General features: G+C 32.2%; 1 protein-coding gene across 2 annotated transcripts in view; it reads left to right on the top strand.

Moving 5' to 3' along the window:
* The window catches only part of LOC106871338 (uncharacterized), a 362,069-nt gene that overhangs the window by 20,138 nt on the left and 338,824 nt on the right, over window positions 1-3,107 (top strand). The window contains exon 1 of one of the 2 annotated variants that reach the window (XM_052977038.1): window positions 1,941-2,794. The exons of the other annotated variant lie outside the window; for it this stretch is intronic. Coding sequence (XP_052832998.1) covers window positions 2,741-2,794 — 54 coding nt within the window. The 5' untranslated portion in view covers window positions 1,941-2,740. Of the gene's footprint in view, window positions 1-1,940; window positions 2,795-3,107 lie in introns of those variants that run through there. 2 annotated transcript variants of the gene reach the window in all.

The raw sequence follows: 3,107 nt of genomic DNA, 5'->3' as shown, positions 1-3,107 counted from the left end.
TATATATATATATATATATACACGTATGTACATGTATATATATATATACACACATGTATGTACATATATATATATATATATATATATATATATACACACATGTATGTATATATATATATATACACACATGTATGTATATATATATATACACGTATGTACGTATATATATATATATATATACACACATGTATGTACATATATATGTATATATATATTTGTGCGTGTGCATAAATATATATTTTAATATATGCAAATATGTTACATTAATCGATTTTGCACTGAAGAAACCGGTACATAAGTTGCTAGATATAGATAGACGGATGCGTGAAGTGACGAGTGGGAAAATAGATAGAAGGATGGATAGACGGATGAACTGATAAGCATATTGTTGATATAAATATAGCATCGCCAAAAACTTTGTACATTGCAAACACTTTTTGAATATACGTGTGGGTATATTATTATTATCATCACAATCAGCAATTATTATTGTTATTATGTGTTTGTGTATATATATGTGTGTGTGTGTGTGTGTGTGTGTGTGTGTAACAAGACACGTACATACATACATAGATTCATGTACTACGATGTACCCCATTGATAATGTTGTATCAATAAAGCATAAAATATTACAGTTATGTACATAGGAGTATAAAGTCTGTTACAGTAACACACACACACATACACACACACTCTCTCTCTCTCACTCTTTCATATACATACGCACACACTTATATACGTAAGCATATCTCTCTCTCTCTCTCTCTATATATATATATATATATGTGTGTGTGTGTGTGTGAGTGTATTCACATAACTAAGATAAAACCGATAGCCATCATCAATAAATATCAATACACATACACACACACACATAGCCATATACAAACACACACACACACACAAGCAAACACAAAGGCGCGTGCGTCTCTGCCTCTTCCTCTCACATTCTCTTTCACTCCTGTCTCTCTCCGATTTCGCGCACACACTCTCTCTTTCTCTCTCTCTCTCTCTCGTCTCTCCCTTTACTCCCCCCTTCTATTTCTTTCTCCTCTCTCACCTTTCTCTCTCCTCTCTCACCTTTCTCTCTCTCACACACATATCTTTCCTCGAGAACCCTTGTCGTCTCCCAGTTTCAGTCACTTCTCTCTCCCTCAGTAACATTATATATATGCATATATATATATATGTCACACACAAAAGTATTACATATATATATGTATATATATACACACACACACACACACACACACACACACACACACACACACATATATATACATATATATATATATATATATGTATATATTCACACACACGCACACAAAACTATCATATATATATACAGTCACACACACCAAACTATTGTATATATATACTCTCTCTTTCTCTCTGTCTATATATATATATATATATTATATATATGTATATATACACACACACACATACACACAGCGCACACATTCACTCTCACTCACCATTACTCACACATATCTGTGATGAATATGCATGTTTGTTTGTGTGTGTGTGCATAATTTTTTCCCAACCATAAAAACCTGTTGAATTCGCCGGTAAACGCCCCTGCGCTCTGCGTATACATATATACACTCGCACACACGCTTTCAATCTGTCTCCCTTTTTCTATCTCTATCTCTCTCTCTCGCCTGCCGCTCTTTATGTAAGTCTTTATATATATATATATATATGTATGTATGTATGTATAATGATGTACGCACATGCCGCCACGCTTAAGCGCACCGTTACACACGAACTACACATAGGTACCCCTAACTCACCCGTACTGCACGCACATTGATTACACACACACACATGCACTATCAGATAGATATATATATATATACATATATATACATATATATAGATATATATACATGTATATATATATATATATATATCTATATATATATAATATATATACACACACACGCAGCGCACACATCCAAATAATTGGACACACCCACCACACCTAACAAAAAAAAACACGTATATTTTTCCACATTCACATATTAAAATCTGACACGCATACACACGTTCTCTTAACTTTCGATACTTGCACACACATTTACACACAAACACATACATATATATACACAGTGCTAGTACGCACACATACACTTTCCCATACTAGCTGTGTTTATGCACACACACCGGTCTAGCATATATACACATACCTACGTACATCTGATATTAGCACTGCTTATATATATATATATATATATATATATACATACACACACACACACACTTGTGCATACACATGGTGCTTGCACGCGCACACATACTGATGCGCGTATACACACCTATACACTCGCTAACGCACATATACACGCACACACGCACATATACGTTTAGCTAAGGTTATAGAGAAAGAGAGAAGGTTGATAAAAAAATAAGACAAAACGAAACAACAAAACAAACACGGAAACTCAACAGAGATTCTGAACATCCCAGCATTAAAAAAAAAAAAAGTATAACAGCAACAACAACAACAATAACAGCAGTAAATAAATGGTAAGAAGAAGAATGAATTCAGAAGCGGAAAACTAAACTGAAATGTAGGAAAGATTTTAGCGCAGAATTCTTGCAGCCAACTAAATATGTGCCAACAGTGAAGACAGGCAGAAGGAATTTATTATTATATAAAAATAAATATTAGAGCGAGGAGAGATAGGAAAAAAAAAAACAAATTCGCCAAATTTCTGTGGATCTATCTTAAAGAATGGATACATTAAACGGTGTTTCGTCTCTGCTTGTCTGTTTTTTTATCACACAGGTAGGTGATGTAGTTTTACTTAAGTTTGGATTTACAATATATATATATGTACTATGTACGTGAGTGTGGTCTCTCCGCGCGTGTCTACATGTGTGTGTGTATATATATATATATATGTATAGATATATATATATGTATATATTTATATATAGATATATATATATGTATATATTTATATATAGATATATATATGTATATATTTATATATAGATATATATATATGTATATATTTATATATAGATATATATATATGTATATATTTATATATAGATATATGTATATATATATACACATACACACACAAACATGTATG

The sequence above is a fragment of the Octopus bimaculoides genome, chromosome 26, assembly GCF_001194135.2.
Source record: "Octopus bimaculoides isolate UCB-OBI-ISO-001 chromosome 26, ASM119413v2, whole genome shotgun sequence".
NCBI lineage: Eukaryota > Metazoa > Mollusca > Cephalopoda > Octopoda > Octopodidae > Octopus > Octopus bimaculoides.
This window is presented reverse-complemented; position numbering and strand designations above follow the sequence as displayed.